Source organism: Phyllostomus discolor, chromosome 10 (assembly GCF_004126475.2).
Source record: "Phyllostomus discolor isolate MPI-MPIP mPhyDis1 chromosome 10, mPhyDis1.pri.v3, whole genome shotgun sequence".
Taxonomy (NCBI): Eukaryota; Metazoa; Chordata; class Mammalia; order Chiroptera; family Phyllostomidae; genus Phyllostomus; species Phyllostomus discolor.
The window spans coordinates 90,616,249-90,629,733 of NC_040912.2; the positions used below are offsets into that span (position 1 = coordinate 90,616,249).

General features: G+C 62.8%; 1 protein-coding gene across 2 annotated transcripts; it reads left to right on the top strand.

The window, feature by feature from the left end:
• The first annotated feature begins 920 nt into the window (after positions 1-920).
• On the top strand, positions 921-13,215 carry ZNF775 (zinc finger protein 775). Of its 2 annotated transcripts, none has more exons than XM_036011019.1 (3): positions 921-1,003; positions 8,981-9,052; positions 10,843-13,215. In XM_036011019.1, exons 2-3 carry the CDS (start codon positions 9,022-9,024, stop codon positions 12,453-12,455), a joined length of 1,644 nt encoding a protein of 547 aa, XP_035866912.1. In that variant the 5' UTR covers positions 921-1,003; positions 8,981-9,021; the 3' UTR covers positions 12,456-13,215. The 2 variants fall into 2 exon arrangements, with proteins under 2 accessions (XP_035866912.1, XP_035866913.1); XM_036011020.1 differs by having other exon boundaries at positions 10,846-13,215.
• The last annotated feature ends 270 nt before the right edge of the window (positions 13,216-13,485 follow it).

The following is a 13,485-nucleotide window of genomic DNA, read 5'->3' on the forward strand; positions in this document are numbered from 1 at the left end:
AGTAAGGTTTGTTGTACACAGACTCTCGGAGAGCTCAGCTCCTCCTATCCCAAGGGCGGTTTCTAGGCAGCTGCAGAGAGCCTCCTGCCAGCGGGAGCTGACGTAGCTGGCTCCCTTTGCGGTGGTAGTGTGAGGAATTTTGTTGACACAAAGGAACTCTTCCCTCCAATCAAGGTCAGTTAGAAGAGAAAATTCTTCCTGAAGGTTTCTGGGAAGAGAAGACCCTCCTTGGCCATCTGGACCGTGTCTGTAAATCAGCAGGGACACGCGATATAGGAACGCAACCTCCATCCAGGTCGCTGTTTCCCCCATGAGAAGGCATGGGTTGGTTTAAATGATGTCTAAATCTCAGGGAGCTCCTGGGATCACTTGCCACCCGCGCCCACGGCGTGCAGGGCCGCGCAGGGGACACAGGGCGATTTGTCTCCTGTCACACGTAACACGCACATCTCGAACACCTGGTGTGCCCTAGTGCCGAACACCACCATCACATCACATGCACACTCGAGTGAGCATCATAGCGGGATTCCGGCTTCTACCCTCGGATCCTGGCACCAACATGCGTGGGACGGCTGGAAGGGTTGCAGAGCGCGGGTTTGCCGGTCCAGAGAGCCTGGTGGAGGTGTGCCTGGGCTCGTTCCCTCCCCTCCTACCCTCGAAGCCCAGGACCGGGGTCCGGCACCCAGCGGCCAACGCACTCACAGCACTCACAGCACGCTGAGCCTCGCGAGGCCCCGCGGGAGGCGAGGTCAGCCCGCCTACCCCGGCGATTGGCTCTGGAGAACAAAGGGGCCGCCCCGAGGGCTTCTTCGGTAGGGCCCTGCTGGTCATCTGAGCGGCGCAGCCAATCAGACGGCGGGGCGGCCCTGGGGATGGCCAGGCCCTCCAGCCAATCACAAGCGTGCGCCTGTCCCTCCTGCCCCGTGTCTGGCGGGGCCCGGGAGCCCAGTGCCCAAGTCTCCCCGGGTGGCAGATCCCGTTAACCTTAACCTCAAAGTCAAAGGTATTTATCCTGTCCCCTCCCTCCAAGTCCCTCTGAATCCGGGCGGGGAGGGGCGTGCGGAGGGACAGACCGTGCTGTGGGGCCGGGTGCCGGCCCGCTCCTCCTGCGCCGCCTCCACCTAGTCCCGGGCTGGAGGTGGCCTCGGGGTCCCCTGAGTCCCCCATGCTCCGGCCCGAACTTTCTCCACCCCCACACAGCCCAGGGGGATGAGGGCCGGGCCATGCGTGGGAGGGGCTGCAGGCCGGGGCTGAGAGCAGGAGGGTGCTGGTGAGAGCGGGAGGAACCGGGTGGTGAGCCGGGGCACTGTCCCGACAGTCTCCCAGGAAGATCTCTCTAGCTTCTGGAGGGCAGGAATCCCAGTGCTCGCAGCAGAGTGACACATGGGCGCCTAATAAATCAGCAAATGAGTGCGGATAAGGATGGGGGTGAGAACAATGAGAGGGACGTACCACAGAAATTGGAAGCCTGTGTGTAGGGGTCTCCTTGAAACCTCCATTCCAGGAAAATGGGCACAGGAGCCAAGATCGCCATTGGGGTGGGGTAGGAGCTGGGGGGCTTCTTCCCGTAAAGGCGGAGGACACAGAGATGAAGCCTGCTGCAGCCCTTGGGTGGCCAGAGCCTGCAGTCTGCCTGGAGTTGGGTCTTGGTCAGCCAGAGCCCATGTTGGGTGTGGCCAAAGCCCCAGAGGCTGGGGTTGGGGGACAGAGGGACAGGACACGTCCAGGCTGTTCCTTCTGGGTCCCTGCGTTCATCTGCAAATGAAGACATTAGAGGGTATCGGTCTTCTTTCAACTCTTAAGGTTCCACGATTCTGTAATCTGTTTTAGAGTTACATTCCTTTTATTTAAATGTTCCTTTATTAAAATGGTCAGCCGTGGTTTACAGCACGCGGAGCCTTGGGCTGGGTGTTGGGGGAGAGAGAAACACTTCCTGTGTTAAGATGTTGACAGTCTAATTGTGGAGACAAATGATCACTATACCATGTGGGTGGTGCCAGTTGGTGGGTGCACAGGTTAACCAGAGAGGGGCCCCTCACTGAGCCTGACCCATCCAAAGAGCTTCCTGTCACAGTGATCCCTGATCTGGGTTGGACAAGACTGTTGCAGAGCTGGTCACAGGCGTGTCGCCGGGTCATGGCAAGGTCAGAAGGCTGCAGCGTGGGACAGTGGGGCAGACTGGGGTACAGTGAGGAGAGGGGAGCAGAGGCCAGAGTTTAAATGGTCTTGAGAAGGAAGTTTTAGCCAGTGTTGAAAGTGTTGAGGACCCACTGAAGTATTCTGAGCGAAGTAGAAACATGTCCAAGTTGGAGTTTTAGGAAAATCACTGTGAGTTTTGGGGGGTGGATGGGTTGCAGGGGAAGATAAGCTTCATAAGGGGCAGAGTGTGCAGGAGAGAAGTGCAGAGGCCTGAACTGAGGCAGGGGCGGCAGGAGGTATTAACAATAGCACTGGTGTGTCCTAGTGACCTCTGCATTGTGGGGTTTGCACTCTAGGGTAGAGAAGGAGAAGGGGCTGATGAAGACCCATCATCCCCTCTGGGGAGGCAAGGGAGGCCCGGGGCCAAGTGCAGGGCATGGTGGAGGTGGTCTGGCCCCTGTACCTGTGCTGGAAAGGGTTAAGCCGAGGAATCCAAGGTTTCCTGGGGCGGAGGGGCCTGGGGGGAAGAGCAGGCTCAGGGCCTGCGGAAGGAGGAGACCTGATGTCTGACTCTGAGGCAGAGAATGTCACCTCCTGGCGCTTTCCTCATCTGATAAGGAGGGAGCACGTCCTCCTTTCCCCAAGCTCCTTTAAATGCAGCAAAGACTCGGAAAGTATTTGTAGATCAGACTGTGACGCCAGCTCAGTGCTGGGAGCAGCTGGTTTTGTCCCTGGCCTTTGGATCAGGTAATAGGGGTCCTAGGCCCTAGCAGGCTCCTGAGGCCTGGACTCGGGTGCAGGAATGTGGGTGCTGCTGTCCTCTCTAAAGGGAGATGGGTGGATAAAGAGTGGGGTGTGGGGCCGACGCGGAGGCAGGGAGGTGGGGGTGGGTTGGTGCCAGCAAAGGTCTGCATGCAAAGCAGATGGAGGCAGAAGTCCTGGAAGGAGGTGCCACGGCGATGGGCCTCCTGCAGTCCAATCAGGGACCTCCAGGAGGAGGTCAGGCACGATGACCTGGCTGCCCGTGGACCCGGTTCCCTGGGCAGGCGGGTGGATGCAAACCAAGGTCACTAAAGGGAGCCCTTCCTACTGGGGAGACCCTGCGGTACAGTTCCTACAAGGCGGGGAGTGGGGAGGGAGGTGGCAACAGCTGAAAAAAATTCATCTCGCATCTTGCAACCGTTTTTCAGTCTTTTCAGGCTGTTCCTCCCGTTTGACACAGCGGTTCTGTACACAGGAACAAGCATTCTCTGCATTTGCAGATGGGGAAACTGAGGCCCAGGGAAGGAAAGCAGCTGGCCTGGGTCACATGGCTAGCCGGAAGCAAACCTCATCCGGAGCTCTCAGCGCCGCCACCCCATCCTGGGCCCTTTTTGAGAGGGTGGAAGGTGGACAGGAGGGAGTTGACCTTGACCTTGAGGAGCAGAGAGGAAGGTTGGGTGGGGCCCCGGGGCGGGGGAGCCCTGTGGGAGTTGTGGACCGATGCTGGGTGTGGGATGGAGGCCGGCCTTTAGGTGTGGAGGGGACGGTCACCTGTCCTGGCAGGACCTCGGGGCCTACTCGTGTGTCCATGAGCGTGGCCCAGGCAGCAGTTGCCCTGAGCTTCCCAGAACCTTTTAAAGGCACTTGGCAGCTGACTTGCTGGGAGGGGGGGGCTCTGCCCGCAGGCCCCCACCCCTTCCTCACCCGGCCAGCATGGATGAGAATAAGTTTTCCAAGACACGATCTGCTTGGGGAGGAGAGGTAGCCAATCTCTCAAAGGAGAAGAGCAGGAGCCTGTTCCTCAATGGGCTTTTATTGGGTTCATTTGCACAGGAACACAGGTAAAGCTCATTAATCATTGTCAGGCAGTAAGGGTCAAACAATGGATAGCATACAAAGAACTCTGATGGCCTATTTTGAGTCAGGGTCGGATAGCTAAAGAGCTGTGAAACTTTGAGGAACAAACTTACTTCTTGCTTGGACCCTTATCATTTCATTGAGAGCATTCTAAACAAAGCAGGTTTCACAGGATTTTACACATTCTTTCTTAGGCCTGATCACCTGGGAACTGCCCTTTCCAGCACAGGGCTGCACCGCCCTCTCTCATTGTTTCAGGCTTAAGTCAGGCAGGGGAAGTAAGGCAGCCAGGAGATTAGGAGATTTCTCGAAGACAGAATGAAGACTCAGGCTTTGTGAAAGCTGAGGGGCGAGGGTCCATCACTCCCTTTTGCTGTAGCCCCCAAGTCCTTCCTTGGGGACCTCTCACGTGGTGGTGCCTGTCTTAGGTCGTTACCCCCTTGGGGAATCTTACCTGTCATTGGCTAACCGACCAAGCATTGGGGGTCAGTTATGGATGAAGTAAAAAGAGCAGAAGCGGTGCTCCTGCCAGGGAGATAAGCTTTTGTCTCCTTAGTGGCTTACTAAGACCCGGTCCCAGGTTGCTCCTTCAGCCTTAGCCTTGGCAGGGGTCACAGCTTCTGAAACCAGGCAGGGCAGTTCCCAACAACTTGCACAGCCTTCTTGGTCATAAACTCTGGGTGGCAGGAAGGTGTGAGGTGTGTGGGGCCAGGGACAGAAGACTGATGGCTGGAGAGGGAACTGATTGTCCAGAGGTGGGACAGGGGACAGGGGACAGGCCCCATGCTGGTGGGCCTGTGTAGGACTGGCCTATGGCGGGGGTGGGGTGGGCTGAGGGCTGTGGAATGGGCCTGGGAGACCAGGCTGCACGGGTCCCCTCCCCCCGCCAAAGTCTGTGGTGACTCACCTGAGCTGAGCCTTTGAGCCTCAGGCCATCAGAAGCTTCTAAGGCTTCTAGTCCAGCCACCCTGCCTGGCACTCCGGTCCCTCGCCCCATTCTCCTTGCCACAGCGTCTCCAGCCCCCACTTGGTTGGGCACCCCCACGGGCCCAGAGGAGCCCCTCCTCCTCACCACATCAGCAGGGGGCTGGGGGTGATGAGCTGCCGGGCTTGAAGAATTGTGGTTTAGGGAGAGTGAGTGGCAGTGGGGACGTTTGGAGACCTAGGAGATGTGGGTGTGGCCTGCTCTCAGGCCTCGAAGATGGGCGGGAGGAGACACAGCCAGTTTATGGGGTTCAGAAAGGGCAGCGTTTGCACAGGCTGCCCTCGCTCTGTGCCCACGACCCACCTGTGGAGCAGGTGTTGTCAGTCAGCCTCAGCATCCGGGCTGAGGCCTGGGGGTGGAGTGACGTGCCTAGGACTGGTGGGCTGGAACGCTGGGACTCCAAGGGGAGACTGGGCTGAGGAGCTGGCCCTGGGGCGGGGGGCTCAGGTTCACGGCAGGGTTCAGGGGAGGGCCTGTTGCTGCCCCCGAGGGTGGACCGCTGTGGGCTTGGCCTGGGGAGGGGCTCACACTGCCCTGGGCTTGTACGGCTTTCTGTCCCCTGCCCCCCACCGGCTTCCCCCCAGCACTGGCCTCATGCTGCCTGTGGCCCAGCTCAGGTGAGCCGGCAGGTGACTGTCCCCATCACACTGCCCGTGACCACTGCTGGCAGCTTCCTGGCTCACTGTGGGTGCTGTGCGGCCACCAGGGCGCTGTGGGGCGCCTCCCTGGCTCTCGTGGGCACGCTGTCCCCGAGGCTCTGTGGCCTGGCCGCCTTCTCATCCTGCACGCACACCTGTGGTGTGGTGCTCTCCCGTGGGGTCTCCATGCTGGTGCGTCTCTGGCGCCAGCTCACTCTGCTGCGGTGGCTGTTGGATGGGCTTGCCCGTGGGCGTGTTCGTGTGGGGGGCAGTGTCTCCAGCGGTTCTCCCCGTGTGCCTGCGGTTGTCTGTGTTAGAGGCAGCGTCCGCTGGTGGGAGCCGAGGTCGGTCTCCCAGGTGGAGCTCCGTCAGCATGGGCTCCTCCCCAGGTGTTGGTTGTTAGTGAGGAAGCCCCTGTCCGGGTCTTCAGTTGTTCCTTTCCTTCCTTCCTTCCTTCCTTCCTTCATTCCTTCACTCACTCAGGTCTAAACCAAGCACTTGCGGCCTGTCAGGGACCGGGCAGGGCAAGGCCTGCCTCTGTGGAGCTTGCAGGCTGTGCGCGAGGCCGCGGTCAGAACTTGGTGATCATGGACGTGTAGCTGTAGCCCCGTGTGGTCGTTGAGCACCTGAAATGTGACCGGTGTGATCGAGAGTCTGAATTTTTAATTTCACCTGTGTCAGTTCAAATCACCACTCGTGGGTGTAGGAACCGGACTCCTGAAAGTGCGTGTCCGGGAGTCCAGTCTGGTCCCGCTCCCTGAGCACGCAGCGGGCTGTTCACCGAGAGGCTGTGAGGGGCGAGGTGGGCGGTGCTCGCTGAGTGTGGGCGGGGCGCACAGCCGGTGCTCCGCCCCGTCGGCCCCGCCCATCCCGTCCCTGCTGGGGTCTGGGCAGGCCGACATCGAGGTGTCAGGGGAGCGCCCCTCTCCCCTCAGTGAATGAGGTAGGAGAGCAGAACCCCCACAGCTGGGGAGCATCTGAGACTCCCCTCAGGTCGCCCGTGCGGGTCTGGGCCGCAGTTCACCTGGTGGATCAGGACCGAGAGGGGAAGTGGGCCTGCGGGCAGGGAGGGCCGGCACCGCCGGGGAGACCCGGCGGAGGGCGGGCCGGCTGGATTCGAGCACATGGCAGAGGATAGGCTGTGGGAGGGTGGGTGAGGCGCCGTGGCCAGGTGGCGCACACCGCTCAGTGGTTGGGAGAGCTGTGGCCGAGAGAAAGGCAGTGAAGCGTGGCAGCCCCGGTGGGGCGGGGGACCGAGGGGCAGAGGGGGTCAGGGAGATGGGGAGGGGTACCTGGGGAAGGCCATCTCCTGCTCATGGTTTCCTGGGGGGCGGGGCAGCGATGTCGGTATAAGTGGCCAGTGGTAGACGGTGAGCCCCTGGGGCAGCCCTGCGGGGGGTGGGGCTTCTCATGGCCGAGCGGGGCCTCGGAGCTGGGCCTTCGGCTGGGGTGCAGGGAGATGCCACCCCTCAAAGCCTCAGCTCCTGGTGGAGGGCATGTGGCCAGTCCCTGCCACACAGGTGACAGAGGACGGACGTGTGAGGAGCCATCCACTTCTTCCCCAGCTGGGGCCTGAGTCCGGGAAGAGGGCTGTGCGAGGCTGGTGGAGGAGGTCCAGGGGCCGAGCTTGGGAGGGACGCAGGGAGGCCTGGACACGGCCCCGCACTGTGGCCTTTCTCCGCAGCCCAGCGGCCGTCCGCCCCTTCCTGCCCCCGAGTTCCTGCTGAGATCAAAGCCCCTTTGTCTCTTTCCCCTGCCCCAGACCTCCCCACCGGCCGCGGGCCACAGTCCCTGCTTTGTGTGGTCTGGCGGTCGTGGGCACAGCTGCCCCCTCGGGGGCCTTCCGGGCGAGGGGGCTCACGTCCCCAGGGCACTCGGACCCCAGGTGGGGAGGGTAGGCCTGGAGCTGGGGCTGTGAGGGGGTCGGCGACCAGGGCCCTGTCCTGAGACCTGCTCTCTGTGGAGCTCGTCGGGTGGGCAGGGAAAGGTCATCGGCGAGTGGGGTCAGGGCCAGGCGGCCTTCAGGGACTGAGTCTGGGCAGCGGTGGGGGTGGCGGGTCGGCCCCTGTGGCCCCCCATCCCCTGGCTGTGGCACCGTGCTGGGCGGCCTGCCGGGTGGGTCCCTGGGCATCTCAGGCCAGCCGAGTGGTGTGCCAGGTGGGGCGAGGCTGGCGGGTGGCAGAGGAGGGGTGAAAGGTGGGAAAGGCACAGCTCCGGGCGGGTGTGGCTGGTGGCCCGGCTCACCTGGAAAGGTGCGGCTGCGAGGAGGGGCTTCCCCAGGCTTGGCCATCTCTGGGTTTGTGTGCGGGACACTGGCTGGCCTGCTTTCCGGACGTCCCACCTGAGCACACAGGGGGAGGGGTCCCCAGGATGTGGTCTGTCTGCCCCCCATTCCTGTCCACCGACCCCTGCCCTCGCACCCTTATTTCTTCCCCTGGGGCCCCTTCCTTCCGTGTCCACTTCTGTCTTAGACCACAAGCCTTTGCGAGCCCAGGTGTGTGACTCGGGGACACCAGGTGTGACGTGGGAGGGGCTGCCCTGGTAGTTCCTTGTGAATGCTCGCCAAGAATTGAAGCCTTTCTGCCACTCAAGGCGATTTTTAGGTCCCAACACCTTTTGGAAGACAGAGTGGGTCAAGGGGGACCGACTTGATTAGGTGCAAGGGCCCCTTCACTAGGTCCCCTGCAGAGATCTGGGGCGGGACACCCCGGGCAGAGGGGCGGCCAGCGCAGAGTCCGAGGCACCCCAGCTGCACGCCTGTCCCCGGTCCTGCTCCCGGCAGGCAGTGAGCCCGTCAGGGGATGTGCGGCAGCGTGGGCGCCGGCAAACAAGGTGAGCCCCGGTGGGTGGCCTCGCAGCTCACTGGGCTTGTGTGGAGAGCTCCCTGGGGAGGGGGGAGGTTGGCGCCTGGACACAGACAGGGACTGGGGGGGCGTGGCTTTTCAGGGACAGTCCTGCCTCCTGGGTGGGTGTCCGCAGGCCTCTGAGGCCACCAACTGCTTGGACTTTCCCCAGTGCAGCGTCCCCCACATCCTGGCCCACAGACGCTGGGAGCCTGGGCCGGGCTCTGGGAGCCAGAGGCCTGGGACCTGGCCCCGCCTCCCCACTGAGCTTCCGGCTGGACGTGGGGCAGGTCCGTGGCCCTGTCTGACCTCAGGCTCCTCTTCAGAAAGTGGGGATCAGGCCCTTGGGACCTGCCGAGCAGGTGTGTGTGCGGTGTGAAAATTCCCGCACCTTTCAGTGGAGGTCGCAGGTGTGGAACCCTTGACAAAGGATGAACATGCTCTGGGAGGCCCTGGAGGACCTGGAGGACCTGGAGGCCCTTCCATCCTCGCCCCACCGGTGAACTCTGTTTCCTTTGTCCCCATCTCACCTGCAGACGGAGCCGGGGCGCCGCGCTGATGCCAAGGGGCCTCTGGGATGGAGAGCAGCCTGGCCAGCGCCAGCGCAGGTGAGAGCAGCCGGAGGGCATGAGCCCCCCCAGCGACCCCTCCCCCCAAGGCCCGCCTTCCGTGTCCCTCCAAAGCCGAGCGTGAGTCGCTGCCCTCACTGGTAGCAGAGAGAGCGTTGAGTGGCAGGACCCCGAAGGTCATGTCAAAGAATGGGACAAAGACAGGCGGTGGGAGCTGGGAAAAAGGCAGAGGGCAGCAAGGGAACACACACGTTCACACGCACACACATCCACATGCACGCATGTGCACACACACACCCTGAGGTGGAAAGCACGGTGTTTGGTAAGTCGCTCATGGTGTCGTGCCAGCCAAACACTGACCCAGCACTCTGGGCTGGACGAGGGGTCAGAACAGGCCAGCGGCCCAGGGACTACTCAGGGGTCACCTAGAGCCCGTTGCGAGGATGCTCAGCTGTCTCAGGTCTGGCTCTCCCAGGCGGGCGCTGCTGTGAGTGGGAGGTGCCCCCGGGGGTGGGGGAGCCAGCTGCAGAGCAGCGCTGGCCTGGGAGAGGGCGCAGGGTCCTTCCCTGGGATCCCTGCCTCCCAGCACTCGGCACAGCGCCTTTACCAGGTCCCTTTACGCCCCCTCTCCTCCCAGGGAGTTGTCGCCCACGTACCCCGGAGCCCCTCCCCTCCCACGGTCATCGCTGCCGTGGGCCTGAGACGGAGACAAACGTGGGGGCGACAGTGAAGAAGCAGCGAGGCAGCCGGCTCAAAGGGGCGGCGTGCTGTGTGGGCTTCCAGTCTGTCTGCCCCTCACCCGCGCCCCGCAGGCTGTCACTGTGACTGCTGAGAGCACTAGTGTGTGTGTGTGTGTGTGTGTGTGTGTGTGTGAGAGAGAGAGAGAGACAGAGAGACAGAGAGAGAGGGATGCTGATGTTGCCATAATTACAGTAGAACCTAGGACAGCCAGTTCCAGCCATTGTAGCAGAAGGAGCCTTTGTCCCAGGCAAACTCAAGAGCGAAACCCTAATTCATAGGCGAGGGACGAGTCTGCCAGAGCCCCTTTCCCCTCTGCCTCACTTCCGTGGTGCCTGCTGGTCTTAGGGGAGAGTGGGACATACCAGCCCGGACCCTGGAGGCACTGAGGGAGGCTCCTTGCCAGCCCTGGGCCCCCCCACAGGCTCCTGCTGCCCGCCGGCCGGGCCCGGAGGGTGGCTCTTTCTAGATGGCCACAGTGCTGAGGTCTCTGAGAGCTTACCTCTGTTAAGCACCTTTCCCCTCTTTTGTTAATGTTACGTTTTTTACAAATTGTTGGTGAAACACACATGGCATGAAATGTACCATTTTAACCACTTTTTTAAAATACTTTTTAAAAATTTTATTTATTTATTTTTAGAGAGGGAAGGGAGGGAGAAAGAGAGAGCGAAACATGAATGTACGGTTGCTGGGGGTCATGGCCTGCAACCCAGGCATGTGCCCTGACTGGGAATCGAACCTGTGACGCTTTGGTTTGCAGCCCCTGCCCAATCCACTGAGCTATGCCAGCCAGGGCCATTTTAACCACTTTTAAGTGTACAGTTCAGCGGCATTAGGTTCGTTCACACCGTTGTTGTACGACCATCACCACTGCCTGTTGGCAGAACTTTTTTTTTTTATCCCCCTAGACACTGTGGACTCGGTGAGCAATGGCTCCCTAGGTAAAATGTTGCCGTTCACCCCTTGCCAGTCTCTTCCGCGTCCTCCCGCGTCTTCTTTTCCTCTGCGCCCTGCCCTCCAGCGGGCCGTTCCCCCCAGCGCCGTGAGCAGTGACTGACTCCCTCCCTGTCCTCTCTCCCTTTGTCTGGCAGCAGGAGGGCTGGCGGCAAAGATCAAGCAAGAGAAGCCGGAGTGGCTGCTGCAGACCCTGGCGCCGTCGGCCGTGCCTTCCAAGGATAAGGAGAACATTTTCCAGCAGCCCCTGGGCCTCCGGCCATGCCAGGCCGCCGGGAAGACCCGATCCTTCGCAGGGCAGGAGGAGACTGGGGGTCCCAGGTGGACCCCTCCTGCTGAGCAGGACGTGGGGATGGCTGCCCGCGTTCCAGGGGCAGCCCCCGGGCCCCTGAGCCCCGCTCTTCCTGCTGGCGAGGGTCACTTCGTGTGTCTGGACTGCGGGAAGCGGTTCAGCTGGTGGTCGTCCCTGAAGATCCACCAGCGCACCCACACCGGGGAGAAGCCGTACCTGTGCGGCAAGTGCGGCAAGAGCTTCAGCCAGAAGCCCAACCTGGCGCGCCACCAGCAGCAACACTTGGGCGCGCGGCCCTTCTGCTGCCCCGAGTGCGCCAGGCGCTTCAGCCAGAAGCAGCACCTGCTCAAGCACCAGAAGACCCACTCCCGGCCCGCCGCCACCTACTCGTGCCCCGAGTGCGAGCGCTGCTTCCGCCACCAGGTGGGCCTCCGCATCCACCAGCGCGCTCATGCCCGGGACCGCCAGGGCGCCCGCGCCAGGCTGTCCGAGCTGCTCCGGGACGCTGCGGCCCGCCGGGGCTGTCGCCTGCGCCCCGGGACACCGCGGGGGCGCCCGGAGTGGGCGTGGCTGGGGCTCTGCCAGGGCTGGTGGCGCCAGGCGGGGTCCCAGACCAACGTCCCCCCCGCCGCCGCCCCCGCTGCGGGTCCGGGTGAGCAGCGCCAGTTCATTTGCAGCGAATGCGGTAAGAGCTTCACATGGTGGTCGTCACTAAACATCCACCGGCGCATCCACACGGGCGAGCGGCCCTACCCGTGCCCTGAGTGTGGCCGCCGCTTCAGCCAGAAGCCCAACCTGACGCGGCACCTTCGCAACCACACGGGCGAGCGGCCGCACCCCTGCCCGCACTGCGGCCGCAGCTTCCGCCAGAAGCAACACCTGCTCAAGCACCAGCGCACGCACCTGCCGGGCGCCCAGGCAGCTCGCTGCCCCACCTGTGGCCAGAGCTGTCCCAGCCGCGCAGCGCTGCGGGCCCACCAGCGTGCGCACGATGGCACCACCACTGCCCAGCTGCTGTCCCCTGGGTCCACTGTGCCGGGCAAGGAGCCGCGGGCCCAAGTCACCGCGGGCCGGTCGACGCCACCGTGCAGCTCTCCAGCGGCCCGGGGATCCAGGGACGTGCGGTGGGGCGGTGCGCGGGTGGACCTGTCGGGGTCCGGCGAGCAGCGCCCGTTCATCTGCAGCGAGTGTGGCAAGAGCTTTTCATGGTGGTCGGCGCTCACCATCCACCAGCGCATCCACACAGGCGAGCGGCCCTACCCGTGCCCCGAGTGCGGCCGCCGCTTCAGCCAGAAGCCCAACCTGACGCGGCACCGGCGCAATCACACCGGCGAGCGGCCGTACCTGTGCGCTGCCTGCGGCCGCGGCTTCAGCCAGAAGCAGCACCTGCTCAAGCACCAGCGCGTGCACCGAGGGACCCTGGCGCCCACTCCCAGCGTCAAGGAGGAGGAGCTTTAGTGCACCTGGGCCCAAGGGGACCCATGAGGGGTGTTCGCAGGGGTGCCTGTGGGGAATGGCCAGAATGGTGGCTTTTATAGCCCCAGGGAGTGCGACCCTATCAAAGGCTCTGAGGGCCTGATAACAATTTCAGCAGCACCCAAAGGGGGACCACAAAAGGTCCCGTAGGCCGAGGGGGTGGTGAGATCAGACATCCCTCACCCTGGAGCCAGATATGTCCCTGGTGTGGGTGGAGGGCCAGCCTGATACTTCCTGGGTGGGACCCCAGCCCCCAGGCCCTGGGTGAGGGCCTGCTGGGGGCTCTGGGAGAGGCTCCCTGGTGTGACACGGCCCGCATCTGAACTGTCAGCGCGAACACCAGCCTGGCACACTCAGCACGGCCAGGGGCTGTCCCGGTGCTAGAGCCTCCACAGGCTCAGTGATACCAGGGGTCGGAGCTGGCAGCTCTGGCCGGGTAGGGGCAGGCGTGCCCCCAGGGCCATGGGCAGTGCCGGCCATTCTACACGGAGCTTTGGCAGGAGTGAGTGGCTCTCCGGTTCTCATCCCCCAGTGCCCCGCTGCACAGGGCGCTGCTGTGGCCGCAACCCTTGGACTGGTGTGCATGATGGTCAGGGCCTGGGGCGCAAGGCGGGTGGCCTCAGCTGAGGTCTGGTGGCCTGGGGAGGGACCTGCAGCCGGGAACAGCTGGTGTGCTGCTCCGCTCGGTGGGCTGGGGCACGCCCCATGGCTGGCGGGCGTCAGCAGCGGTGTTGCAGAGGGATAAATGAAGGATGGACGGTCTCACGTGGTCTCATTGTCTTTTTTCACGCTTCCCTTCCTGAACTCCGGGTCTGCGGGGGCTCTGAGGGATCCGTGTGCCCAGGACCGGAACAGGGAGCGTTGGCCATGTGCTCAGCCACTCCCGTGCCCAGTGCTCTTCCCCCACTTCCTGCACAGGAGCGCTCTCTCTCCACATCCCCTCCGCCTGTCGCTCCTCAGGCTTTTCCAGAGCAGGGGCAGCGGGAGCCCTGGTGCTGACAGAGGAATCCAG

Excerpts from the sequence above, each read along its gene's own strand:
- ZNF775 (XM_036011019.1), top strand. The coding sequence starts at position 9,022 with ATGGAGAGCAGCCTGGCCAGCGCCAGCGCAG. Across the intron at positions 9,053-10,842 it reads CCTGGCCAGCGCCAGCGCAG|CAGGAGGGCTGGCGGCAAAG; the intron begins GTGAGAGCAGCC and ends TTTGTCTGGCAG.